At 47.3% G+C, this 27793-nt stretch overlaps 1 protein-coding gene across 6 annotated transcripts in view; it reads left to right on the top strand.

Annotated features, from left to right (window-relative positions):
- The window catches only part of CNOT4 (CCR4-NOT transcription complex subunit 4), an 898013-nt gene that overhangs the window by 165003 nt on the left and 705217 nt on the right, over positions 1–27793 (top strand). For all 6 annotated transcript variants that reach the window (XM_030215603.1, XM_030215604.1, XM_030215600.1 and 3 more), the window contains one exon: positions 10272–10358. In XM_030215603.1, the coding sequence (XP_030071463.1) occupies positions 10272–10358 (87 nt within the window). The remainder of the gene's footprint in view (positions 1–10271; positions 10359–27793) is intronic.

Raw genomic sequence — 27793 nt, 5'->3', positions numbered from 1 at the left:
TTTTGGAAAGCGTGAACAGATACTTCACATCCATCTGTTCCACTCCACTCATTATTTTATATACCCCTATCATGTCTCCCCTCAGCCGTCTCTTCTCTAAGCTGAAAAGCCCTAGCCTCCTTAGTCTTTCTTCATAGGGAAGTCGTCCCATCCCCGCTATCATTTTAGTCGCCCTTCGCTGCACCTTTTCCAATTCTACTATATCTTTCTTGAGATGTGGCGACCAGAATTGGACACAATACTCAAGGTGCGGCCGCATCATGGAGCGATATAATGGCATTATAGCATCCTCACACCTGTTTTCCATACCTTTCCTAATAATACCCAACATTCTATTCGCTTTCCGAGCTGCAGCAGCACACTGAGCAGAAGGTTTCAGTGTATTATCGATGATGACCCCCAGATCCCTTTCTTGGTCCTTAACTCCTAATGTGGAACCTTGCATGACGTAGCTATAATTCAGGTTCTTTTTTTCCACATGCATCACCTTGCACTTGCTCACATTAAACGTCATCTGCCATTTAACCGCTCAGTCTCGTAAGGTCCTTCTGTAATTTTTCACAATCCTGTCGCGAGTTAACGACTTTGAATAACTTTGTGTCATCAGCAAATTTAATTACCTCGCTAGTTACTCCCATCTCTAAATCATTTATAAATATACTAGTAAAAAAGCCCCGTTTCTGATGCAAATGAAACGGGGTCTAGCAATGTTTTCTTCTGTGTGCATGTGGGAGTGTGTGTGTCCCTGCCCTCTGGCCTCTCTCCCCTCCCCCCTCTGAGTCCTTCACTGTTACAGAGCCAGCGATTTGATTTCGTGCTCTGCTGTTTTCCTTCACTGACTGTGTTACAGAGAGGGCGGGGCAGACACTCATAGGGAAACTGGATATCTCGCCCCCTTCACACTTCCGGCTGGAGGCTTCATAGAACGTTGGTGTTGCTTTTTATATAGAGAGATTAAAAAGCAGCAGTCCTAGCACAGACCCCTGAGGAACCCCACTAACTACCCTTCTCTATTGTGAATACTGCCCATTTAACCCCACTCTCTGTTTCCTATCCTTCAACCAGTTTTTAATCCACAGTAGGACTTTTCCTCCTATCCAATGACCCTCCAATTTCCTCTGTAGCCTTTCATGAGGTACCTTGTCAAACGCCTTTTGAAAATCCAGATCCACAATATCAACCGGCTCCCCTTTGTCCACATGTTTGTTTACTCCTTCAAAGAATTGAAGTAAATTGGTCAGGCAAGATTTGCTCTAGCCAGTGACCTCAAAGACCAGATTGAAGAAGTTAATGAAGCGTGATCATAAGTGCTGATAGTTTTTCGGCTTGACCTGTATGTGTTACAGAGGCTAAGCAAATATGATCATAAAGCTGATCCAGGAATAAGGACTCCTGAAGCAGGGATTTGTTTACTGAAAAACAGCTCTGTGTTGAGTCTGTCTATTTTATTATATTGGACCTCCAAATCTACTTCTGATAAAATTTCTGTAATATATATATACTAGTAAAAAAGGGCCGTTTCTGAGAGCAATGAAACGGGCGCTAGCATGGTTTTCATCGGTAGTGTGTGTGTGAGAGTGACTGTGTGAGAGAGACTGAGTGAATGTGCAAGTGTGTGTGACATAGAGTGAGGCTGTCTGTGTGAGAGTGTGTGTGCGTGAGAAAATGTGAGTGTGAGTTTGATATATATATAGACTTTGTGTGTGAGTGAGTGATTGATTGAGGGAGAGAGTGTGTGTGTTTGAAAGTGTATGTGTGTGTGTTTCTGTGTATGTGTGAGTGTTTTAAGCAGGTGGTGCATTCCCCTCCCCCTACCATGCCCCTCTTCTTCCCCCTCCTCTCACCGCCCCAGTCACCCTCCAAGTTCCAGGCCACCCTCCCCCCCTCAGAGTGAGTGTATGTGTTTGAAAGAGTGTGTGTGTGTGTATATGTGTGAGTGTTTTAAGCAGGTGGTGCATTCCCCTTCCCCTTCTGTGCTCCTCTTCCTCCCCCTCTGCTCACCGTCAACGTTCCAGTCTGCCCTCCCTCCCTCCCTCCCCCCTGTCCCCCTCTTCACCCCAAGCCCTCCTCCCTCCCTGTTCTTTGCTCCCAGGCACTGAATGCAGCATTCAGGCGTTGATTGTGTGCTGTGCTGCTGCTCCTCTCTCCTCTTTCTGTCCCCGTAGGAGTGCAGGTACCAGGAAGTTGTTTTGAACTTCCTGTTCCTGCGCTCCAGGGCCAGTGAGAGGAGAGATGAGTGGCTGCAGAGCAGACAGCCAATGGCTGAAGGCTGCCTGTGTTTCCGTTGTTTTTGTTTTTTTTCAAGATAAGAGGCGATCTTTGAGGGGGGAGGGTGGATATGGGAAGCGGCGACCTCAGGGGGGGGTGGAGTTTGAAAGAGGCGACCTTGGGGGGGGGGGTGCATAGCAGAGGGGAAGCAGCGACCTCGCTCGCGGGCGGATGGAGAGGGGAAGCGTTGAACTGGGGGGGGGGGGGGGAGAATGGAAGAGGCGAACTTGGGGGGGGGGGTGGAGAGAGGAGGTGACGAACCTCGTGGGGAGTGGAAACAGAGCTGGGCTTCCTTGATTCGTCGAGTGTCTTTGCTCCGCCCTCGACGTCATCACGTGACACGAGGGCGGGGCAGACACTGAAGGCCAAACTGGATATCTCGGGCGCCTCAAATTCCGGCTTGAGGCTTCATCGAACGTTGGAGGTGCCTTTTATATATATAATTTATATATAATTTTTATATATATATATATATTTTTTTTTATAATTCTTATTTATTGCAATTCAAACTATATCCATGTACAGCGATCTCAGAATAAACAATAAACAATTAGTGTTTGAGCTGCGTGACTTTTTAAAACATTTTGTCCCAACTAAACCCCCCCCCTCTCTCCCCCCCCCTCCCCTCCCAACCTTACTTTAACAATTCAATATCTTGCTTCTTGCTACTGGACTGAGAGAGTCCCAAAATGGAGACCAAATGTCACAAAACTGTTCAACTCGCTTGGAGGCCAGGTCCCTTATTCCTTTCTTCTCTAGCACACAGGCTTGAGTCATTGCTGACCTCCAGTGGGATATGGTTGGGCGATCTGCAACCAACCACAACTGCAAGATGACACGCTTTGCCATCAAGACTGCTCGTTTCAAAAATGCTTTAAATCCCATCGGGGCCGGCTGTTGTATCCCAAAAAGATCGTGGAGATGGCCTCCACAAATTGTTCCAAATCTGGGATATATGTGTGCTCAACTCAATCCAAAAAGATTTTATTAATGCGCAACTCCAATACATATGTCCTAAATGCGCGTTGGCACCATTGCACTTTGGGCAGGTATCAGTGTCTCTAAGAGTAGCTCTATATGCTCTATGGGGGGATATATGCAGACGAAGCAAAAATTTATACTGCATCTCCCACCAAGCTGCGTTCTCCGTCGTTTTGTACAAAGATTTGAGACACGCCCCAATTTGTTCTGATTGGAGGTTGAGCTGCAGTTCCGTGTTCCAGGCGAGCGCCGATAATCAATTGTCTTTAATGAGTCTCGCAAATTGCGATGAAAATAGCTCAATGGAACTCGTAACTGTGCATCCAGTCCCAGTAGTTCATTTAGCTTCTCCCAGGGAGCGGCATTCAGAGAGGCTGTGGGTAAGGAGTTTACATAGTTTCGCAGTTGTGTGTATGCTAGCCAATCGTTCGTACCCAACCCATACTCCTCCCTTAACTCCTCAAATGATTTTATTACCCCCCCATTCCGTGACCACATGGAATATATACTTGACCCCTACTGCGGCCCACCTCTGAAAGGAAACTGAGGAACTTCCCACAGGGAATGCCAAATTCCCCCTGAGTGGCAATAATACTGAAACTTTGGTATCTATCTGGAGAAGCTTACCTAGCCCTTTCCATATGGCACGCAACGGAGAAAGGATATATTTATAGGGTCCTAACTGTGGTAATTCCCTTGAGGGCGCATGGAGCCAATATGAAAAATGCACTTTGCCCAAAGCTGCTATTTCTGCCTCTGTGCAAGAAAAAAATTTTGTAGAACGAAACCAATCTGACAGGTGTCTCATGTTACTAGCCATGGAGAACAATTTTAGATCTAATAGGCCCAATCCCCCCCCCCCCCCCCCCCCCCCCCGAACGCGGCAGCATTACCTTAGATAGTGGCATCCGAGCTCTCCTTCCCTGCCACAGAAAATAATTTAGTTTTTTCCGTAACCAACTTCCCTCACTGGGCCGCAGTAATAGAGGAAGCATCTGGAACACATAGGTCCACTTTGGGAATAGGACCATATTGTAAAGTGCGATGCGACCCAGTAAGGTGATCGGGAGTGCTTGCCATCTTTGAAATGATTCCATTGCCTGCTGCCTCAGGGGGGTCATGTTCAATGCATAGAGCTCTGATAGGTCTATGGGAATATAAACCCCCAAATATTTAATTTTAGATTGTGCCCAATGAAAGGGAAAATCACCTGCCCATTGCTCTCGAATTTCTGACTGTATTGGGAGGGCCATTGATTTGTGATAATTTAAGGAGAATCCCGTGAGAAAACTGAATTCATCCAGGTCTGCCATCAAATGCCGCACTGACGACCCGGGGCTTGTCAGGGTCAAGAGTATGTCGTCGGCGAATGCCAACACCTTAACCGCCAGTGATGGCATGGTGACCCCCACAATATCCGGGTCCCTAATGATCGTGCGGAGAAGCGGTTCTATATATAGTAAAAACAGTAATGGGGATAACGGGCAACCTTGCCGTGTGCCCCTTTGTAACTGAAAAGCTGCGGACTGTGTGCCATTCGTGACTACGCGCGCAGAGGATCTCGAGTATAATACTGCAACCGCCTCCATATACCAACCCCCCAATCCAATATAATTTAGCACTTTAAACAGATAAGCCCACTGTACTTTCTCAAATGCTTTTTCAGCATCGAGGCTCAACAGTATCAGCTGTTCTTTTGTGTAATGGCTATGCGCTATAGACATAAGGTCCTTGCGCACATTTACTGTGGCCTGACGGCCTCTAACAAAACCTACTTGGTGGTCACCTATTAAAGTCGGTAAGTGTTGCGCCAGTCTATCTGCCAATACTCTTGCCAGGATTTTTATATCCACATTCAACAAGGATATTGGTCTGTAGGATTCTACTTGATCCTGGGATTTACCTGGTTTTGGGATCAGGGTAATTAGGGCCTCGTTCTCTCCCGGGGAAAAGTAGCCTCGCCCTACCACTGCATCGTAGTACGAAATGAGGGGCCCCACTAAATCTTGACCCAAGATTTTATAGTATTCACTAGAAAACCCATCAGGGCCTGGAGCAGATCTTAATGGGAGGGACTTCAGGGCCATTTGGAGTTCCTGTGCTCTTATAGGGAGAGATAGTTGTTCCCGCACCCTCTGCTCCAGGCGCGGCATACCCGCATCCTCCAGGTAGTCTTTTATCAGAGAATCCTGGTGTCCTTCTCCTTGGGCATATACCCCCTTAAAGTATTCTTTAAATGCGTTTGCAATCTCTTCCGGTTGAGAATGCCGAGACCAGTTTTGTGGTGTGATATAGGGAATACATTTTTTTGTTGTTTGGGCTCTGGCTACATGTGCTAACAATCTGCCAGATTTATTCCAGAATCGTTGGAAATTTAACCGTCTAGCATACAGGAGTCTCTGATATTTTTCATGAATCATCGTGTTCAAGGCCACCAGGGCAGCTGCCATTTTTTCTTGGTTTTCTTTATTTGGCTTAGCTATATGCAATCTCTTTGCAGCTCTGTACGCCGATTCCAATCTAACTATGCCTGCCGCTAGGCGTTTGGCACGTGCACTCATGAACGCAATTATCTCTCCGTGGAGGACTGCTTTAGAGGCTTCCCACAACAAAATTGGCGATGTACAGGACTGTGCGTTTGTGTCTACATAAAATTGCCTGTGTGATTTCACATGATCTATGAGTTGTTTATCCTGATAAAGATAAGAGGGGAAGCACCAATAGGTATTAATTGTTCCTCTGGCACTTAAATCCAAATCTATCCCAATTATGGCATGGTCAGAGATCTCTGTAGGTCCTATGAATGCCTTCCCCACTCTGAAAAACCATGAATGTGTCAATAATATGTAATCAATACGTGACCAAGATTGGTGCGGCTTAGACTGGTGAGTATAATCCCGGGTCTCGGGGTGGAGCAGGCGCCATGGGTCTACCAACTGGAGTGATTTACATAATGCGGGGAGACCCCTCCCCCCCTCCCAGCGCTGCTATTGCCCTTGGGGAGGACCTGTCCAAAGCTGGGTCCATTACTTGATTAAAATCCCCCGCCCACACCCAAGGGGCGTCTGTATATTGCGCTCCCAATGCAGCCAAAGATTGAACAAATTTTGGGCAATAATTATTTGGGCCGTATACTACGCACAAATAAAACTTGTGTCCCTGGAAATTTAAATGGATCAACACCACCCTTCCTTCTGGATCTTTGTATACTAATTTGGATTGGCAGGGGAGGCTTTTCTTCAGTAGTACAATCACACCACTTCTGTGATTCCCTGAAGAAGAGTAGTGACACTCCCCCACCCACTGCTGAAATAATTTCGCATGCTCAATATCCGAGAGTTTTGTCTCTTGTAGATAGGCAATATCAGCTCCATGCGCCTTCAGTTGGGATAAAATTTTGTAGCGTTTAACTGGTGAATTGATCCCTGCTACATTCCATGACAATATTCTCAAGTGGCGTTTACCCTTCATCTATATTGGTATGGATCTCTTTTCCCCTGATTCTCTTATCATAAGCAAACCCCGGGAGCCCAGCCTCCCCCAGAGGTATCTGTCCCCAACCTGTGGCCTCCTGCTCTTCCTTCTCCCTTCTTTCCATCTTCTTAATTGCGCCAGCTCCATTCATAACTCCTCTCACTCCAAGCCTATCCACTACTCCCCCCCTTCTCCCCGCCCTCTCCCCTTCCCTTCTTACCCCCCCCCCCTCTAGCTCTGGCTTCCACCCCCATCAAGAGCGGGCCACGGGTCACTCCTAATGCTTTGTGGGGACTACCCCCCCTCGCTCCTCAACTACAATAAGTATTCACATTCCTCCTTTAACATTAAACTGATAACAATATTAAACTTGTCATTTACATGTGGGTTTAGGGTCCATACTTTCAGGTCATATCACTCAGTCCATCCTGTGAGCTCACCCAGGTTCGAAACTCCTTCGGGGAGCCAAAAGAATGCCACTTGTTATTATACTGCAGCTTCAGTATAGCTGGGTACTGCACCAGAAATCAAATGTTCTTTCTTACCAGCTGCGAGCAGATTCCTGAGTAGGCTCTGCGTTTCAGAGTCAGTGCTGCTGAGTAGTCTTGAAATATCTGGATCGATCGGCCTTCAAATTGTAGCTCCTCTGCCTGAGATTTAATCAAGCGCAGAATTTGCGCTTTTTGGGTAAAGCTGTGAAACTTCACTATCACAGTTCTTGGTCTGTCCGCTGATGCCCGAGCCGGCCCAATTCGATGCGCTCTGTCCAGGCGAATCGGGCCATGCTCTCCCACTGCTGGGAAATTCTCCAGCAGCCATTTCTCCAGCCATGTCAGTAAATTTGTATCCTTTATTGTTTCTGAGAGACCCACGAATCTCAGGTTCTCCCTTCTGGCTCTATTTTCGAGGTCTTCAATTTTAGATTGCTGTGCTTCAGTGAGGGCTTTCAGTGCAGCAATGCGCTCTGTGTGCTCCTGTACAGTATCCTCCGCATCAGCGACTCTACATTCAAGCTCGCCTGTCTGACGAGTTAGCTCCGCTGCTGTTTGGACGATCCCTGCTATTTGTTCTGACAACTGCGTGAATCGGGAGTCTAGGGCTTTCACTACAGCGTCTGTTAGTTCGGGCATAAAGTCCGGAAGCGCCGGTGAGACTGGTGGGGAAGCCGCCATTTTGTCCTCGCTCTAGCGTGAGCGATCTGGCCCCTTTCTCGGCGTTTTGGCAGGCATTTGCCGTTCCGTTTTGGCCACAAATTTGTCCATTCGCTTCCTTACCCCTTTAGCAAAGGCAAGTTTCGTCGATATTTATTTCGTAGGAGGTATTTGTTGCGGAGGGAGGGAGTCCCCTGAGCAGCTCTCTCTCTGCACGTCTTCCGCTGCTCACAGCATCATGTGACCCTGTAATATATTTTTTTACACCTGACTGCTGCTGTTCCTTGTTTGTAGCCTGTTGGACCATCCCTACTGTGTTTCTTTGTTTGGACATTAATAGTTTTCTCCTTCTCTTCACCTGTCACAAATGGAGTGACATTGTGCTCAATGAAGTGAGGTCATTGTTCTGATCTTCCTGCCTGTCAGATCCCATGCTATTTCCCATCTCTCGCTCTTCCTCTTCCATCCACTGTTGCCCTGTTTTTTTCCCCCCTCTCTCTCTTGTACCCTACCCTTTATGCGGTATCTTTTGATTTTTTTTTTCCTCCCGTTGCAACCTGTTTTCAGGCACACAATAGTAATTAAATAGCAAAGACGCCTGGGACAGGCTTTCTGAATGCTGCTGCTTCTTTTGCTACGAGTCCCACCACCTCCTATATAACTTCCTCTTTCAGAGGAGGCTGGAAGTGGGGCACACACGCTGGTCCCACACATTTTTTGCATATGATATAAAAATTCTTTCATATATTATACCAAATATGTTGAAACCAGAGCATTTGTGTTTATACAGCTTGACTTATTATGTTGAATAATGAATAAAATTTATTACAAACCAAAATAATTCTAAGATAAAAACTGCCACCAAAAAGTAGTAGAATTTATTTTCATGTCTTTGTGTTTAAGTCAAAACAATTAATGTCATCCTTTCAGTCTGCAACTGTCCTTGTTACCCACACAACAGGGGAAACTCCTCTCCTGAAATCTGATAAATGATCTTCAAAAGCCCATTCTGAACATCGGGATTCTTAACTTCCTTTCAGTAGAAGCTGCTTCCACATATTCACTATTTCCCATGTAATAAAACCAGGAAACATACTGTGGTGGTACACTTCTGTGCTGGTTTTAAACTCACAGTAAATTGCCATCCATTGTACAACAATAGATGATAATGACATCTAAGCTAAAACATGTTGATGAAAAAAGTGGTCCCCACCCCCTTGTTATCAAATCTCCCATTCTAGATTTTCTCACTTCTGTAGTTCGGAGACAACACTACTTAACTCTTCCTAGGGCACAAGGAAAGCAAAGCACCTTAACCTTTGGTACTGTTTAAATTGTAATATTTACCAAAAGGGCTTTTTGCTGTGGTAGCCTCAAGTGAAGAAAGCATGCAGAGCATGGCTCATGAAATTATTTCCAAGCCCTCTGCATGTGTATGTATGTTGAAGCAGTTGCAGGAGGTAGTGTTTGTGGGAGCAGAAGTTGAGAGTGAATGGAGGTAGGATTTGGAGGTGAAGCAGTTGCAGGAGCAGTCTGCTGAGTGGAGATAATTTATAAGAGGTAGATTTTGGAATTTGGCCAGTTTGAAAGGTGATGGTGCAGTTTCAAGGGGTATGTGAGTACATTTTTGGGGTGGAGCAGCTGTGGTAGGGATAATTCATTGGAAATGGGGGAATTGCAGATATAGTTTCTGGGTGTCTGTTTTGGTGGCATGTCGGGGTAGTTTTGTAGAGTGGTGGGGTAATTGAGGGGGTATTTTTCAAGGGTGGGGTAGGTGGTGTAGCTGTTCCTAGAAGGGGGAGATTTTTGAGATGGGTACGTTGTGAGTGTTGTGGGGGCTAGTTGGGCAGTTCCATGGGTGTCAACATTTTTTTTTAAGTGATGGGGCAGTTTACAGGGTAGTAGAGGAGTTGTGGGGAGGGTTGCTTGTGCGGATGGGGATAGGTTTTGGAGGATAGTGGTAGTTTGGGGGTTGGGAGACTAGAGAACAGAGATGCCGTTTGGAAGGAGTATATTCCTAACGGCTGTGTCTTCACTGTATGTAAGTTTTAATGCTACCAAAGCTGGCATTCCTCCTCTCATACAAACATATTGGATGATTTTTTGGGGAGGGCTAATTTCTCTAGAACCACATGTCTGATTTGGACCATATTCAGACTCTGTATGTCTTTACTAGATTTTCCCACATGCCATGTTTCTTCCCATTCTGTTACATTCTCAGTGTTATTTTATTCTTGACATTGTTTACCCCTTTGGTATAATTAATTTCAACCATCATTAGATTGGAACGAATACAAAAAAGACTTGTGCTTTCTAATCAATGTCTTCAATTTGCATTTTTCTGTTTAAACTCATACTCTGTATCCTTTTTTTCAGAAATATTTATATTTTTTACAGGTTTTAAAACGGCCAGAATATTTTGGGAAATTTGGTAAAATACACAAAGTTGTTATCAACAATAGCACATCTTATGCTGGCTCACAGGTAAGCACTGACTTTGCAACTTTAAATGTTTTTTTTTTTTTCAGTTGGAAAAATGGATTTTATTCTATTAAGTTTGGAGTGCATTATTGCAAAGAATACATACAGTTCCATTTGTTCTAATTATTCAAGGCTAGGTCACTTTTGAAATTTGTATAGTGATAGACATTAAAACTGATAATTGTTTTAATAGTGAACTGTTTTCTTATAAGACTGATCCTAGTACATGCTAGGAAAGTTCAGCACTCATCAGAAGCAGACTCTTTCAGTGCTCTTTGTCTTTCCTGAGGCGAACATCAACCAGTCAGGGTTTCTGGATTTCCATATTGCCTCCCTGGTATGTAGATACATGCAAATAAATCTCATGAGTGTTCATTGTCGATATCCTAAAAACCTGACTGGCTGGGGTTTATACTAGGCTGCGCATTTGGTTGCTGTTCTCTAAACATATTACAAAATATTACAAAAATATTGGTCAGGAATTAGAGAAAAAAAGTATTTTATTCTTACTCCCACACAGCATCAGATATCAGTTGCAAGTTGTAACAAACTTACAAAATCTAACATCAGTACCTCTGGTAATTATAAGTAATCAGACAAATTATATAAAGAAGAGGAAGGAAAGTTTATTCCTCATACAAAGGTCACAGAACAGAGAGAAAAGAGAAAGAGAGGAAAAAAGAATGAATGAAAGAAAGATTCTTAGCTGTAAAGAATTGTTTTCTACGAAAGGGGAGAGCACCCCCTTCGGGGAACAACTAGGCCATAGGACGCATCTCAAACTCTCATTCCGTTGTGGCTAGTTTTCAGAGTTGCTTTGTCTGCAGCGTGGTTTTATTAGGCTATGGTGAGCATCCACCTCTCCTCTACCCTGGACCAATCATAGGTGCTGCATATGTGCTGGAGACTTATGTGCTGGAGGCTTGCAGTTGGTGTCCTTGCCACACTTCTTCTCAGTAAATTAAATTTGTAACAAGTTACACCAGGTAGCTGAGTTGCCCTAGCAACAGGAGGCCCTATCAGAGTTTGTGACCAGCCAGAAATTCCTTCATGAGGCTGATAATAAAGAAAGATGGGGGATGGGAAATAGTGCAGCATACCTGAAGTAGAACATTATAGCTAAAAATGATAGACATCGCATAGACAGGTTCCTCCAGGCAGCGCCGTAGCCAAGGGTGGGCCCTGGCCCACCCACTTTGTGTTCAGGCCCACCCATTAGCAGCACACCTATGATGTGGCTAGCAGGGATCCCCAAGCCCCACCAGCCGAAAAGTCCCAACAACTGTCCTTCCTGCATACCTTGCAACTAGCAGATCTTTGCCTGCAGCAAGCAGAGACTGACACATGCTGTGGGGCCAACATGAGCAGTGTGTATTAGTTGCTGCTCACTGATGGTGAAAATCTGCTATGTAAAAGGTATGCGGGGGAGGGGGGATGTTTGAGAGACCCTATGGCATGCAGGCGAGAGAGGGAAAGACCACCTGTAGGACAGGGAGTTTCTTCTGCCCACTCATCTTGGGCCCAGGCCCACCCAAAATTGAGTGTCTGGCTACGCCTCTGCCTCCAGGACAGGTTTGGGATTTACTGTTCTAATCCAGAAGTTATCACTCCATCATGATTGTATTCACTTTGCCCAAAGCAGACTTATAACAGTGGTAAAATCAGATAGTGTTAGCATCTCTATATCACAAATAGTATTTTCTATTTAGATTTTGTTATTGTTACAAATTAAAAATGAAGAGATTCTCACCTTTTGGAGTAAGTGTAATTCCTTTCATGCTCTCCTGATAATGGAATTACAAGATACCTGTTGTTCTTCAAATGAATTGGGGATTTGGGATCTCTCATATATAAACTCTGTCCCTGAGGTTACAAAGTATGGTTTTGAATAAATGGGTAGTCTTGCCATGCAATGTAAAGAGCCCATGCTAGATGTGGTGAAGGGATGGAGTGGGTGGCATTATAGGGATAGGGTTGGGAGGCTGGATAGAGAGGTGGTTTGTACATAGAGGATTATAAGACAAGACCTTTCATGGCCTGAAGAGTCTGTAGTTTTGAAGGGGGAAAGGTTAGTTGTGTACTGGGAATAGCACAGAGTGGCGGGGAAGGGCAGTTATTTGGGGGGACTGTTTCCTGTTTTAAAATGTTGTGATGCACATTTCTTGTTTGTATTAGTTACTTTTCTGAAAAATGTAATAAACCGAACTTTAAAATATAGTACCTTAAAATAGTGTCCAACAAGTTGACCTATCCAAACTGTTTCATAAAACCTATTTATCTATAAAGTAAAGGCAACAGGCTAATACCTTTTCTCTAATTGACATATGTCACAGTCGGTCCTTGATTACTGCCCAGTAAAAGCTAGTTGAAACAACTAGGTTTTAAGCTAACTTTTCTAGAATAAAGTGGTTTGGAAGCTTTGTTAATCCACTTTTAAAGGTAATAAATAGAAATAAAAAAACAGAAAAGAAGATAAAATGATCAGAAATCTGAAGAAGGCTTACCTTTGAATTCTAATAAAAAAAATGTATTGTTAGTCCAGTAAAGGTTCAAGATTACATTTATTTGATTACGGCCTAAAGACAAGCCATCAAAGCGATTTACATACTCAAAAAAAAAAAAAAAAAAAAAAAAAGGAAGAAAAAGAAATACAAATGTGCAAAAAAGGATGGACAGCTAATTGTTGTATTCCAATAGAGCCCTGAGGAAGAAGATAGCCTTCATACAGAATGGTCAAATTCATGCCTTAAAAGCAGTACAAAAAAAAGTGTCTCTTCAACTTAGTTTTAAACAGATGAGACCTCTAAGCGCATAAATAATGGGAGGGCATTCCACAGTATTGGTCCAACTACACTGAATATGGATTTCCGGAAGGTAGCTAACAGAATCTCCTGCACTGAAGGAGCCATCAAAAATGTTACTGTCTGGAATGCAAAGCCCGATAGGGAACATAGGGCTTAAGATTTGAAGACAAAAACAGATGGGACCCTGAGAGCAAAATTTAAAAATCAATACTCAACTTTGTACAAAACGCAATATTACATAGTAACATAGTAGATGACGGCAGAAAAAGACCTGCATGGTCCATCTAGTCTGTCCAACAAGATAAACTCATATGTGCTACTTTTTGTGTATACCTTACCTTGATTTGTACCTGTCCTTTTCAGTGCACAGACCGTATAAGTCTGCCCAGCACTATCCCCGCCTCCAAACCACCAGCCCCGCCTCCCACCACCGGTTCTGGCACAGACCGTATAAGTCTGCCCAGCACCATCCCTGCCTCCCGCCACTGGCTCTGCCACCCAATCTCGGCTAAGCTCCTTAGGATCCATTCCTTCTGAACAGGATTCCTTTATGTTTATCCCACGCATGTTTGAATTCCGTTACCGTTTTCATTTTCACCACCTCCTACGGGAGGACATTCCAAGCATCCACTACTCTCTCTGTGAAAAAATACTTCCTGACATTTTTCTTGAGTCTGCCCCCCTTCAATCTCATTTCATGTCCTCTCGTTCTACCGCCTTCGCATCTCCGGAAAAGGTTTGTTTGCGGATTAATACCTTTCTCCGAGGACAAGCAGGCTGCTTGTTCTCACTGATGGGTGACGTCCACGGCAGCCCCTCCAATCGGAAACTTCACTAGCAAAGTCCTTTGCTAGCCCTCGCGCGCCCGCGCGCACCGCGCATGCGCGGCCGTCTTCCCGCCCGAAACCGGCTCGAGCCGGCCAGTCTTCTTTTGTCCGCACTCGGTACGGTCGTGTTTTCGCCGTGTCGAGCCCCGGAAAGTCGACCTCGCGCGTCCAATTTGTTTGAACGTGTTTTTTTCCTTCGGGAAAGCTTTGTCCTAGTCGGGAAGTGCTCCGGAAACCCCCCGCCGGGTTTCGTGTAAATCCTCCCCGTACTTCCAGCTTTTTTGCCCCGGTAAGTTTTCTTTCGTCGTCGGGGTAGGCCTTTTTTCGGCCTCGGTCGAGATTTTTTCTCCCTCTAAATTTGGTGCTCGAATTTCGCCATTTCGGCTTTTGATTTCGCCGGCGTGATTTTTCCGCCCATGACATCGAAGCCTTCCAGCGGCTTCAAGAAGTGCACCCAGTGCGCCCGGGTTATCTCGCTCACTGATCGACACTCGTCGTGTCTTCAGTGTCTGGGGGCCGAGCACCGCCCTCAGAACTGCAGTCTGTGTTCCCTGCTTCAAAGGCGGACTCAGGTAGCGAGACTAGCCCAGTGGAACGTGTTGTTCTCGGGCTCTTCGTCGGCATCGGCACCGGGATCTTCGAGTGCATCGACGTCGTCAGCGTCCAGACCATCTTCCTCGGCCGCCCCTGCATCGAGTGCATCGAGGCATCGGGCCTCTGCATCGGCGCCGAGACATCGGATAGCTGCATCGACGTCGGTGGTACCAGGACCTCGTCTGCTGATGTCGTCGGACGGTGGTGCATCGGGTGGAGTGCAGGTGAGGGCTGTCCATTCCCCTGCTGGTGGCGGTGAGCCCTCGGGTGGGTCTCCGCCTACCCTGAGGGCTCCTGCGGTACAGCCCCCCCGAGATCGACCTTCTTCAGTCTCGGCCCCGAGGAAGCGACGGGTGGATTCGACGTCCTCCTCGTCGGTGCCGGGGAGCTCCGGTGACATGCTTCGGAAGAAATCGAAGAAGCATCGACACCGGTCTCCTCCCCGTGTCGGCACCGAGAGCTCTGGGTCGCCGAGGGATTCGGCACCCAGCAGGCATCGGCACCGAGAGGACCGCTCACCCTCTGTTCAGGAGGTGTCGATGCGCTCCGCTCTGGACAGCCCGGAACAGCCTCCACGCCCGGAACAGGTACTGACGTCGACGCCTGCATCGACCTCTCAGCCTTTCTCTGCAGCCGCTCTAAACGAGAGCCTCCGGGCCGTTCTCCCAGAGATTCTGGGAGAGCTGTTGCGCCCTACCCCTCCGGTACCGGCGGTGCTTGCGCCACCGGTACCGTCGAGCGTGGCGCCGGCTGGCCCATCGCCCAGGTTGAGGTCCCCGACGTCGGTACCGCGTGCGGTACCGACCGCGGCCACCTCCCAGGAAGGCTCCCCGACTACGTCGGCGGAGGGAGCTTCGCCGATGCGGGCGAGGGAGTCTACCTCTCGACGCCCCCATCGTGGACAGGGTTCCACGGAGTCGAGCAGGGCGAGGTTGCAGACACAGGTCCGTGAACTTGTGTCTGACACCGAGGGTGAGGCCTCGTGGGAGGAAGAGGAAGATCCCAGATATTTCTCTGACGAGGAGTCTGGGGGTCTTCCGTCTGATCCCACTCCCTCTCCTGAGAGACAGCTTTCTCCTCCCGAGAGTCTGTCTTTTGCCTCCTTTGTCCGGGAGATGTCTACGGCCATCCCTTCCCGGTGGTTGTGGAGGACGAGCCCAGGGCTGAAATGTTTGAGCTCCTGGACTATCCTTCTCCACCTAAGGAAGCGTCCACTGTTCCCTTGCACCATGTCCTGAAGAAGACATTGCTTGCGAACTGGACCAAACCATTAACTAATCCCCACATTCCCAAGAAGATCGAGTCCCAGTACCGGATCCATGGGGACCCAGAGCTGATGCGCACTCAGTTGCCTCATGACTCTGGAGTTGTGGATTTGGCCCTAAAGAAGGCTAAGAGTTCTAGGGAACATGCTTCGGCGCCCCCGGGCAAGGACGCTAGAACCTTAGACTCCTTTGGGAGGAAGGCCTACCATTCCTCTATGCTCGTGTCCAAGATCCAGTCTTACCAGCTCTACACGAGCATACACATGCGGAATAATGTGCGGCAGTTGGCGGGCTTGGTTGATGCTCTTCCCCCTGAGCAAGCCAAGCCTTTTCAGGAGGTGGTCAGGCAGCTGAAGGCGTGCAGAAAATTCCTGGCCAGAGGAGTTTATGACACTTTTGATGTTGCGTCCAGGGCCGCTGCTCAAGGTGTGGTGATGCGCAGGCTCTCATGGCTGCGTGCCGCCGACCTGGAGAATAGAGTCCAGCAGCGGATTACGGACTTGCCTTGCCGTGCGGATAACATTTTTGGCGAAAAAGTCGAGCAGGTGGTAGAGTCTCTCCACCAGCGGGACACCGCATTCGACAAGTTCGCCCGCCGGCAGCCTTCAGCATCTACCTCTACAGGTAGACGATTTTTCGGGGGAAGGAAGACTGTTCCCTATACTTCTGGCAAGCGTAGGTACAATCCTCCTTCCCGACAGCCTGCGGCCCAGGCTAAGCCCCAGCGCGCTCGCTCTCGTCAGCAGCGTGCGAATCAGCAAGGCCCCGCGGCTCCCCAGCAAAAGCAAGGGGCGAGCTTTTGACTGGCTCCAGCAGAGCATAGCCGACATCCAAGTGTCAGTGCCGGGCGACCTGCCTGTCGGAGGGAGGTTGAAAGCTTTTCACCAAAGGTGGCCTCTTATAACCTCCGATCAGTGGGTTCTCCAAATAGTCCGGCAAGGATACACCCTCAATTTGGCCTCTCAACCTCCAAATTGTCCACCGGGAGCTCAGTCCTACAGCTTCCAGCACAAGCAGGTACTTGCAGAGGAACTCTCCGCCCTTCTCAGCGCCAATGCGGTCGAGCCCGTGCCATCCGGGCAAGAAGGGCTGGGGTTCTATTCCAGGTACTTCCTTGTGGAAAAGAAAACAGGGGGGATGCGTCCCATCCTAGACCTAAGGGCCCTGAACAAATATCTCGTAAAAGAAAAGTTCAGGATGCTTTCCCTGGGCACCCTTCTCCCCATGATTCAGCAAAACGATTGGCTATGCTCTCTGGACTTGAAGGATGCCTACACACACATCCCGATACTGCCAGCTCACAGACAGTATCTGCGATTTCAGCTGGGCGCACGCCACTTCCAGTACTGTGTGCTACCCTTTGGGCTCGCCTCTGCGCCCAGGGTGTTCACAAAGTGCCTAGCTGTGGTAGCAGCGGCGCTTCGCAGGCTGGGGGTGCACGTGTTCCCATATCTCGACGATTGGCTGGTGAAGAACACATCCGAGGCAGGAGCCCTGCAGTCCATGCAGATGACTATTCGCCTCCTGGAGCTACTGGGGTTTGTGATAAATTACCCAAAGTCCCATCTTCTCCCAGTGCAGAAACTCGAATTCATCGGAGCCCTGCTGGATTCTCGGACGGCTCGCGCCTATCTCCCAGAGGCGAGGGCCAACAACTTGTTGTCCCTCGTCTCGCGGGTGCGAGCGTCCCAGCAGATCACAGCTCGGCAGATGTTGAGATTGCTGGGCCACATGGCCTCCACAGTTCATGTGACTCCCATGGCCCGCCTTCACATGAGATCTGCTCAATGGACCCTAGCCTCCCAGTGGTATCAGGCCGCCGGGGGTCTAGAGGACGTGATCCACCTGTCCACGAGTTTTCTCGAATCCCTGTATTGGTGGACGATTTGCTCCAATTTGACTCTGGGACGTCCCTTCCAAATTCCTCAGCCTCAAAAGTGCTGACCACGGATGCGTCTCTCCTGGGATGGGGAGCTCATGTCGATGGGCTTCACACCCAAGGAAGGTGGTCCCTCCAAGAAAGCGATCTACAGATCAATCTTCTGGAGTTGCGAGCGATCTGGAACGCTCTGAAGGCTTTCAGAGATCGGCTGTCCCACCAAATTATCCAAATTCAGACAGACAATCAGGTTGCCATGTACTATGTCAACAAGCAGGGGGGCACCGGATCTCGCCCCCTGTGTCAGGAAGCCGTCAGCATGTGGCTCTGGGCTCGCCGTCAAGGCATGGTGCTCCAAGCCACATATCTGGCAGGCGTAAACAACAGTCTGGCCGACAGGTTGAGCAGGATTATGCAACCTCACGAGTGGTCGCTCAATTCCCGTGTGGTGCGACAGATCTTCCAGGCGTGGGGCACCCCCCTGGTGGATCTCTTCGCATCTCAAGTGAACCACAAGGTCCCTCAGTTCTGTTCCAGGCTTCAGGCCCACGGCAGACTGGCGTCGGATGCCTTCCTCCTGGATTGGGGGGAAGGTCTGCTGTATGCTTATCCTCCCATTCCTCTGGTGGGGAAGACTTTGTTGAAACTCAAGCAAGACCGAGGCACCATGATTCTGATTGCTCCCTTTTGGCCGCGTCAGATCTGGTTCCCTCTTCTTCTGGAGTTATCCTCCGAAGAACCGTGGAGATTGGAGTGTTTTCCGACCCTCATCACGCAGGACGAAGGGGCTCTTCTGCATCCCAACCTCCAGTCCCTGGCTCTCACGGCCTGGATGTTGAGGGCGTAGACTTTGCCTCTTTGGGTCTGCCAGAGGGTGTCTCCCGCATCTTGCTTGCTTCCAGGAAAGACTCCACTAAGAGAAGCTACTTCTTTCATTGGAGGAGGTTTGCCGTCTGGTGTGACAGCAAGGCCCTAGATCCTCGCTCTTGTCCTACACAGACCCTGCTTGAATACCTTCTCCACTTGTCTGAGTCTGGTCTGAAGACCAACTCCGTAAGGGTTCACCTTAGTGCAATCAGTGCATACCATTACCAAGTGGAAGGTAAGCCGATCTCAGGACAGCCTTTAGTTGTTCGCTTCATGAGAGGTTTGCTTTTGTCAAAGCCCCCTGTCAAGCCTCCTACAGTGTCATGGGATCTCAATGTCGTTCTCACCCAGCTGATGAAACCTCCTTTCGAGCCACTGAATTCCTGCCATCCGAAGTACTTGACCTGGAAGGTCATTTTCTTGGTGGCAGTTACTTCGGCTCGTAGAGTCAGTGAGCTTCAGGCCCTGGTAGCCCAGGCCCCTTACACCAAATTTCATCACAACAGAGTAGTCCTCCGCACTCACCCTAAGTTTCTGCCAAAGGTTGTGTCGGAGTTCCATCTGAACCAGTCAATTGTCTTGCCAACATTCTTTCCCCGTCCTCATTCCTGCCCTGCTGAACGTCAGCTGCACACATTGGACTGCAAGAGAGCATTGGCCTTCTATCTGGAGCGGACACAGCCCCACAGACAGTCCGCCCAATTGTTTGTTTCTTTGATCCCAACAAGAGGGGAGTGGCTGTAGGGAAACGCACCATATCCAATTGGCTAGCAGATTGCATTTCCTTCACTTACGCCCAGGCTGGGCTGGCTCTTGAGGGTCATGTCACGGCTCATAATGTTAGAGCCATGGCTGCGTCGGTAGCCCACTTGAAGTCAGCCACCATGGAGGAAATTTGCAAAGCTGCGACGTGGTCATCTGTCCACACATTCACATCTCATTACTGCCTGCAGCAGGATACCCGACGTGACAGTCGGTTCGGGCAGTCAGTTCTTCAGAACCTGTTTGGGCTTTAGGATCCAACTCCACCCCCCGAGGGCCCTGTTTGTTCTGTTCCAGGCTACACTCTCAGTTAGTTGGTAAATTTTTTAGGTCAATCTCAGTTATGTCCTCGCCGTTGCGAGGCCCAATTGACCAATGTTGTTGTTTTGAGTGAGCCTGAGGGCTAGGGATACCCCATCAGTGAGAACAAGCAGCCTGCTTGTCCTCGGAGAAAGCGAATGCTACATACCTGTAGAAGGTATTCTCCGAGGACAGCAGGCTGATTGTTCTCACAAACCCGCCCGCCTCCCCTTTGGAGTTGTGTCTTCCCTTGAAGTGTATTGTCTTGCTACATACTGGACTGGCCGGCTCGAGCCGGTTTCGGGCGGGAAGACGGCCGCGCATGCGCGGTGCGCGCGAGGGCTAGCAAAGGACTTTGCTAGTGAAGTTTCCGATTGGAGGGGCTGCCGTGGACGTCACCCATCAGTGAGAACAATCAGCCTGCTGTCCTCGGAGAATACCTTCTACAGGTATGTAGCATTCGCTTTCAAATATTTGAACGTCTGTATCATATCACCCCTGTTTCTCCTTTCCTCCAGAGTATACATGTTCTACTGATAGCCAATGTTCCATTTTCAACATGGGCATTACATGATTAAACTTCTTAGCATTAAAAGAGTCTGACCGCTAAATTCTGAATAGTATGCAGCTGCTTGATCTCCCTCTGAGCAATGCCCGTCAAGAGCGCATTATAATCTAGATGAGTAATGAGAGAGGCATGGATAAGAAGACGTAAAGCAGTCGGCGTAAACCAATGCTGGAGCGATCTTATATGCCTTTGGTGAACAAAACAAGACCGCACAACTGATGACGTGATCTAAAGGAAAGATTACAGTCTAAAATGACACCTAGTAGCTTGATAGTATCACTAGCTGGTAAAGTGGTCATTCCCAAATTTAAGACCAGTAGAATGGAACATGATTGACCTCTGGAAAATACCTGAAAACGCGTCTTTCCCACATTTACGTATCAATTTGAATTCTAAGCCAAGTCTCTACTTGCAACAGTTTATCTGCAGTAGCTGCCAGATGGTGGTTGCTTTCCAAATTGAGGGCACCAAGCCCTCTGCTATACTATTCTGCATCTTGCTTACTATATAGGGAAGAAATAAGGAGGCAAATTGTTTTGCCAAAGTTGTGGGCATAGGCGCCGTACAGGTTTTTACTGCATCCATAGCACATTCTATTTCTGATAAGGTTGAAATCTCCAGATTCTCAGGAGTACCCCATTATGGAACCCCTGAGTTCTGCAAGTGTAGATGAAGGGTTTGAGATCTGCAACTCAGCATGATTAGGCAACAATGTGCTTTGCAGGTTACAAAAAAAAAAAAAAAATCAACAGTTTGAGTAGGCAGACAGCATCCTATAACATTCATTTAAGATATCCCAAATGTAAGATCAAATATATGCTTCTTCACAAGTTAATGAAAAGTCTCATAAAAGTCATTTTTCTAATTTTCAGTAGTCCATTGCAGCACTGAGGTGCTTACACTTGGAATGCTGTAGATTGTGACTTTGTTTTGAATAGACCGTACACTGTAAATCATAGGTCTAGCATAATCAGGAACATTTAAGCAGTGCTAAGGAATAGGGCACCAACATTGAAGCTATTGTAGGAGCTTAAATCATTAATTTATACATATTGTGATAAAGAATAGGTAACCAGTGAAGCTCAATAAGAGTTGGTGTAATATGCTCCCCACCGAACACCCTAAGTAAGGTTCTAGCTTACTTGGTAGAGTTGTGTACCACTTATAATGCTTTTATAGGAGGTATGGGCAAGCCTACCAAACATTTGTTGGCATAATCAAAATTCTGGAAAAATAAATGCCTGCAGAGGGAGCTGAAAATCACAATGTTCAGTGGCTTAACACTTGGAGCATCCATAATTTATGAAATAGTGTTCACTATTTTATTTTACATAAGAATAGCCATACTGGGTCAGACTAATTCAATTTTGTCCTAAAATCTGTCTTTCTCCAAACCCCAGCCCTCTTTTGTACATTTCATCTGTGTAGGAGGGGTTATCCTGTACTCTTCCTGGATTTGGGCTTCAGCTGAGTCATCTTCACATTAGACTACTGGTTTTTACAGCTTCATGTGCCCTCCTACAATATAGGCTACTAGTAAAAAAGGCCCGTTTCTGAGAGTAATGAAACGGGCGCTAGCAAGGTTTTCATCGAAGTGTGTATGTTTGAGAGTGAGTGTGTGAGAGAGAGAGAGACAGAGTGAATGTGCGAGTGTGTGTGAGAGAGAGTGAGACTGTGTGAGTGTGTGTGTTCGAGAAAGAGAGTGTGCCGCAGGGGTCCCCACTCCCCCCCTGTGTTTCCTTTTCCCATTTCCTTCTCGTCCCCCTCCCCCCTCCCAGCCCCGAGGATCGTGGTCCCTTCGTCTGGCGGCGTTTTTATGCATCGTAGTATGTACCGTGTTTCCCCGAAAATAAGACAGTGTCTTATATTAATTTTTGCTCCCAAAGATGCGCTAGGTCTTATTTTCAGGGGATGTCTTATTCGGGAGTAGTAGGGGGACTGTGGCGGTCGGGAACAGTATTGAAGTGGGGGGCGGTATCCTGCAGGAGTAGGCCGTGGCTTACAGTGACCGCAGGACTCGAGCGGAGCAGAGCCGACCTGGCCGGGCTGGGAATGGAGGAGGGGTATGAACTAGGGAAGGTAATGGAATGTGGGGCCGGGCTGCTCTGGCTGGGGGTCTCGGGAGGTTGTGAGAGGGCTTAGGGCGCAGGATCATCCCTACCGTATTACAAACGTTAAAACAAATTCTACTGTAGCTCCGTTCCCCGTTGGTGGCGCTTTATGCGCTCCTGTACATTTGCTACACTTTCCATCCTTCTAGTCTGACTTAGCCCTTGGGCGATAGAGCAGCGCCAAAAGGGCTCGGTTACTCATTTTCTTTTCTTTTATTATTTCTGCAAGGGGGATGTTTCTTTTCTTTCTGGGCTCACTTACCGGTAGTTGATCTTCACAAAAGCGTGAAGGAGGATGGTAGGAGTCCGCTGGACGATAGATTTTTCACCTCAGTCTTGTTTCTTGCATTTCTTTTATGTTATTTCGTCTTTGGGTTGCAGCGAAAAAAATTAAGGTTTCTGTGTCCATGTCCCATCGGGGCCAAACAAAAACTTTGCTAGGTCTTACTTTCAGGGGAGGCCTTATATTTAGCAATTCAGCAAAACCTCTACTAGGTCTTATTTTCAGGGGATGTCTTATTTTCGGGGAAACAGGGTATGTGAGAGAGTGTGTGTGAGAGAGAGTGAATGTGCGAGTGTGTGTGTGACAGAGTGAGAGTGTGTGTGCGTGCGAGAATGAGTGTGTGTGTGTGTGTGTGAGAGGGAATTGTTGGCCCCACCTCCCTTGGCCTTTCAGGATGGTGGTCCCTCCGTCGGCCAGCGTTTTTCCCCCTCCCCCCTGTCTTCCTTCCCTCCCCCTTCCCCCCTCGCAGCTTGAGGTTCGAGGGGCCCCCCTTCCTGCACCTTTCTGGGTCGTGGCCCTCCCTCCGACTATGATGTAGCTGGCTCCGTTCCTGGCACGTTCAGGCAGGCTGGCTCCCTGCGTCTGGCCGATGTTCAGGCTGGCTGCGTGCGTCGCTCCCTCCGTGTCTGAGTTTGTGTGGGGCGATAGTTCTGCGGATTTGGAAAATGGCCGTGGAGGGGCAAGGGGAGATGGCTGCGTCCCCGCCTCCCTCCCTCCGACGTTGTGCGGGCGATGTTATCCTCCGGAGGTGGGAAATGGCCGCCAAGGGTCAGGGGGAGATGGCGTTTGGCCGAGTGTCATTGCGCCGCCCTCGACGTTATGACGCGAGGGCGGGCCAGACACTCCTGGCCAAACTGGTTATCTCTGGCGCCTCAAGTTTCCGGCTTGAGGCTTCAAGGTGCCTTTTATTATATAGAGATGTCTTTCTCCTTACTTTTAACAACACAGTGGTCTAAGTCTTTCTCCTTTTAACACCACACACTTTCCTAATATTGCAATGTATTGGTATAATCTTTCATTAGCTTCTGTGGAGTCATGTTGAATGATGATGGCATGGAGTTCTATCTCATGGCCATTTGAGGTATCTGTGAAATTGAGCAGTTGCCGAGAGCCTAGTTTCTAGTCAGTAGGCATGAAAGTCACAATAAAAATCTAACATTATTGGCATTATGTAAGCCACATTGAGCCTGCAAATAGGTGGGGAAAATGTGGGATACAAATGTAACAAATCCTATATAATAATTCTCACCTCCAGCGTTCTGAGGCTGCCTGGAACCGTGGTTTCCGGCCAGAGCTGCTCAGGAAAGTGGAGTAGATAAAAGTGATGTCATTCCTTAAGTGCCACTGATTGGCTGCGCCTCCAGCCCGACGCCCAGTAACAAAACACGACCCAGCCAGCCCGAAACAGCGATCCAAGCAAACGGCGACCCAGCCAGCAGCAAACAGCATGTTTCCCTACTCCTTCCCCTGCCTAGGAATCGCTGCAGACTGCCTGCCAACCTACAGAACTAACCGCTCTCAATTGGAGAGCACGAAGAAGGAGGACGGCGAACGAGCGTCGGAGAGGACGAAGAGGGAGGGCAGCGAGACGGCGAGCGGAGGAGGCGGGTGAGGGCTCAGGGTTGGGGTCGGGGTCCAGTAGTGGTGAGTCAGAGAGGGGGGAGGGAAAGCGCAGCGGGTCCGATTCCAGCGCGGCCGTCATCCCCGTTCACTCAAAAGAAAGCAAGCAAACCTATGACATGCTGCAGGACGTTCAATAGACAAGAGTGGAAGTGAACAAAGCAAGTCTATGGTAAGCAAGCCCATTGGTTAATCTCAGATTCCACTCCCCAAAGCAGCCGTCATTCCTATACACTCAAAAAAAAAAAAAAAAAAGGAAACCTAGACGCTGCTTCTCATTGTCATTTTTACAGCTGTTTCCACTGGACAAAAGGAGGGGGGAGACACACAGACCCTGCAACTGGGGGGGGAGGGGGGACCCTCAACTGGGAAAAAGGGAGGATGGGAGGAGGGGGGGCACCCCTGCAAATGGGAGACATACCAGGAGGGGGCGACCCTGGAACTGGGAGAGATGGGGGACCCTGGCACATACTCTCATTCTCACACACACACTCGCACCCAGTCTCACTCTCTCTCTGTCACACACACTCGCACATTCATACTCAAACATACACACTCCGAGGAAAACCTTGCTAGCTCCCACTTCCTTTAAAACAGAAATGGACCTTTTTTACTAGTAAATAAATAATGGTTTATCTAGCCCAGTATCCTGTTTCCAACAGTGGCCAGTCCAGGTTACAAGTTGCCTGGCAGAAACCCAAATAATAGCAACATTCCATGCTACCAGTCCCAGGGCAAGCAGTGGGTGACTTTCCCATGCCTGTCTCATTAGCAGACTATAAACTTCTTCTCCAGAAACTTGACCAAACTTTTTAAAAATCTAGATACACTATCTGCTGTTACCACATCCTCTGGCAACGAGTTCCAGAGCGTAACTGTTCATTGAGTGAAAAATAATCTCCTCCTGTTTATTTTAAAAGTATTTTCATGTAACTTCATTGAGTGTCCCCTAGTCTTTGTACTTTTTGAAAGAGTAAAAAATTGAAGTGATTTCTGCTCGTTCTACACTATTCAGAGCTTTGTAGAACTCAATCATATCTCCCCTCAGCCTTCTTTTCCAAGCTGAAGAACCCTAACGTCTTTAGCCTTTCCTCATATCAGAGGCGTTCCATCCCCTTTAACATTTTGGTCACTCTTCTTTGAATCTTTTCTAATTCCACTATTATCTTTTGAGATACAGCAACCAGAACTGAAAACAGTACTTAAGGTGAAGTCTCACCTTGGAGTGATACAGAGGCATTATAGCATTCTCAGTCCTATTTACCATCCCCTTCCTAATTCCTAGCATCCTGTTCACTTTTTTGGCTGCCACTGCACAGTGTGCAAAAGATTTCAGCGTATTGACTACAATCACCTTTGAAAACCATTTCTGGTATAGGTAGATCTCTTACATCTTCTTACGTAAAGATTGAAGCAGAAATTCATTGTCTCTCTGTTATAGCTTTGTCCTCCTTAAGTGCCCCTTTTGCTCCTTCATGATCTAACAGTCCCACTGATTCCCTTGCAGGCTTTCTGCTTGTTATTAGCCTGAAAAATTTGTGACTCTGTTTTTTTGCCTCTTTAGCTAGTTTCTCTTCATATTCTCTTTTAGCCTTCCTTATCTGCGCTTTGTATCTAACTTGCCAATGTTTATATTGCTGCTTATTTTCTTCATGTATACTTTCCTTTCTTTGAAGGATGGTTTTTTTTTTAATAGCTCAAATAGCCTCTTTAACTTCACCTTCATGCTGGCATGTCATTTCCTTTTCTTTCCGCCTTTGTAAATACGTGGAATGCATCTAGTCTGGGTTTCCAAGATTGTATTTTTTAAACAACGCCCATGCCTTTTTTTGAAGTCATAACCTTTGCAGCTGATCCTTTTAGCTTTAACCATTTTCCGTATATTTCCATAGTTGTCCTTTCAAAAATTAAATGCTGCTGCAGTAGATTTCCTTTGTGGCTTCACTCTAGATATTAGCTCATACTTGATCATGTTATGATCACTATTTCCCAGCAGATCCAACACTGTTACCTGTTGTACTATGCCTTGTATTCCCCTATGTTCTAGGTCTAAAATGGCATCTCCCTTTAGTCTGTTCCTGGACCACTTACTCCAAGAAGCAGTCATTTATTATGTCTTTAAATTTTACCTCAGCACCCATTATTATACTGTTGCCCAATTTTCTAGCTTTCCTAATTTCTGTAAACATTTCATCATCTTTATTCTGTCCTGGGGACGGTAGTACAGCCATACATGAATACTTCTTCCCTTCACACATGGAATTTCTGTCCTTAATGATTCCACGCTGCTATCTGTTTCATGCAGAATGTTTATTTTGTTTGACTCAATTCCCTCTTTAACATAAAGCGCAACCCCCCCCCCCCCCAACTTGATCCTCTCTATCATTGTGAATAATTTGTACCCTTTTAACACATTATCCCATTGATTGTCCCCCTTCCACTTATACCTATTTGATTGTCGTCCTGCCTATTTTATTTGCTTCATCATTTAGTGCTATATACTCTAACTCTCCCATCTTATTTTTTAGCTTCTAGCATTTGTATACAGACACTTCAAATTGTGTTTTTTCTTTGCATCTACAAGCTGCTTAGTTGATGCGGATAATGTGCATCCTTTACCCTGCTCTATCCAGCAGCACTCCCAAATATTGTACTTCAGATGTAACGGGTATCATCAAGGGAAACTGATGACTTCTATTTCTTAAGGACCAAACCTCAGGCAGCTAACCAACTTTGTGTTAAAACACTTGGCATAACCAGTGGTGTCTAGCAGCTTCCCATTGGAAAGGGAACTTATAACATCATCAGCATATAGGTAAAAGAAAACACCAAAGGACTGGAACGTACAACGAGACCACAAATAGATGTTAAATAATAAAGCAGAGAAAGAGGAGCCTTGAGATTTCTCTGTTTCTCTACCCATCCTGTACGCATTACTGCTTTTTCTTAAGACAAGAATGAAACCATGCTACTACGGTTACCCCTCCCCCCAAATACCTAAATCTTTCATCCACTAAGAACAGTAAATATGCAGTATCTGAGCTATCTATTCCTGTCTACACTGTGCCAATGAGTCCAATATTGTATGATAGGAATTGGGGCCCCAACAGGCTAGATTTTGTTTCAAAATAGGGCAAACATTTGATTGTTTAAAAAAAAAAGAAAAAAGCATTGCATCCTTATCCAGGCACTGGCTTGACTGGAGGGGAGCATGTTGGCGGCAAAAGGAGTTGGCTCTCTTTTCCGGTGTAGGTGGTCTTTTTTCGGCTGGGCCCTAGTGCGTGAAGTTCTCCTGCCTTCCATCTTTTGGGTCTGCTGTTCCTGCCTTGGCGGTGTGACTCGCCTTGGTCTGGCAATCTCTTCCTTTTTTCTTCCTGGATTGGCGTTTTCTCTATGCGCTGGTGCTGTGTGTCAAGTCTTCAGCTTTTCAACTTTTTTGGACTGGCCCTGCTGTTTTATCCCGGTGTAGGAAGTGGGTCAGAGTGTTAGTAGGTGGTTGCGGGAACACCTCCCTGACTTGCTGAGGATTTCCTTCTCTGCTGGCCAGGCACTGGCCAG

Source organism: Microcaecilia unicolor, chromosome 10, assembly GCF_901765095.1.
Source record: "Microcaecilia unicolor chromosome 10, aMicUni1.1, whole genome shotgun sequence".
In the NCBI taxonomy this organism is placed as follows: domain Eukaryota; kingdom Metazoa; phylum Chordata; class Amphibia; order Gymnophiona; family Siphonopidae; genus Microcaecilia; species Microcaecilia unicolor.
This window is presented reverse-complemented; position numbering and strand designations above follow the sequence as displayed.